General features: G+C 41.1%; 1 protein-coding gene across 1 annotated transcript in view; it reads right to left on the bottom strand.

Annotated features, from left to right (window-relative positions):
- SLC38A6 (solute carrier family 38, member 6) overlaps positions 1 to 1106 on the bottom strand; it is a 107656-nt gene that overhangs the window by 100633 nt on the left and 5917 nt on the right. Inside the window, exon 2 of the mRNA XM_012656030.1 lies at positions 361 to 491. Coding sequence (XP_012511484.1) covers positions 361 to 491 — 131 coding nt within the window. The remainder of the gene's footprint in view (positions 1 to 360; positions 492 to 1106) is intronic.

Below are 1106 nucleotides of genomic sequence, written 5' to 3'. Positions count from 1 at the left end.
AGCTCACTGCAGCCTCCAATTCCTGGGCTCAAGTGATCCTCCTGCCTCAGCCTCCCAAGTAGCTGGGATTATAAGCACGAGCCACCACACCTGGCTATGAATAAGCCACTTTTTAAGGTTATAAAAGAGTGTCGATCAAATTCCCATTTTTAAAAACTATCCACACTTTTGGATAAAAAAACAAACCATATAGTATTCCTCCAAGCTACAGACTAGCAACAACAGTAGTTAGAAAAATAGTAAAACCTCAGGAATAATTTAACTGGAAATCGTATAATAGTAGCTTCTGGAACCTATCTCTTTGCTTCTCAGTGTACTATTAAAATGGAAAAAAAAGTGATAGTAAAATATGAAACTCACCTAAATCCAAGGATACCAGTATTAGCCATAACATAAGCTAAGCCTAGGATTCCACTTCCCATGATGGCATTCATCAAATTAAACACTGAGAAACCAAATGAAACACCTGAGGATCCTTGTCTGTGAAGTTCCTGTAAGCACACAAATTTAGTAGTGTTAAATGTTTGGATGGTGGAATTCAAATTTTGTGAAGAAATCACTGAAAGGTTATGGAAAAACCTGCAAACCACCAGGTTTTGTGTGACATAGTAGGTGCTTAACCAGCCCGAGTTTCCTTTCCTTTCCTTCCCACCTCACACTAGTGCAGCTCCAGGAACCTTGAGTTTCCTAGGAAAATCATCTCCACTAGTACAGAGGCCAGGTAGGCTTCAGGAAGAGCCAGGACTAACCTTGAATCTGCCAAGAGATGAAGAGAGGACAGGAATGGGGTGAGGACGTACAGGAGGGATATGGCCTCTTCTCATGTGGTTACTAAAAATCCCTGAGTCAGCTTGGGACTGGGGTCAATGACTGTCCAATTACTAGGACTGCAAAACTAATCTCTATTTATTACTTAATGAATTAATTCCACCCAACTGGGAGGATAGTCAGGAATACCCTGCAATGACAATATAATAAACAGAAGCAATTCACATTGCTCTACAGAGGATAACCCTGAAAACACCCCCTGCCCCCATAGCATTTGGGAACAAAGTCCTAGACGCTGTTACAGTCCAATGATTTGACTTAAAAAGCAGTGTCCACTG

Source organism: Propithecus coquereli, unplaced genomic scaffold, assembly GCF_000956105.1.
Source record: "Propithecus coquereli isolate 6110/MARCELLA unplaced genomic scaffold, Pcoq_1.0 Scaffold5, whole genome shotgun sequence".
NCBI classification, from domain to species: Eukaryota; Metazoa; Chordata; class Mammalia; order Primates; family Indriidae; genus Propithecus; species Propithecus coquereli.
Note: the sequence above shows the minus strand (reverse complement) of the source record. Positions and strands in the feature narration are given on the sequence as shown.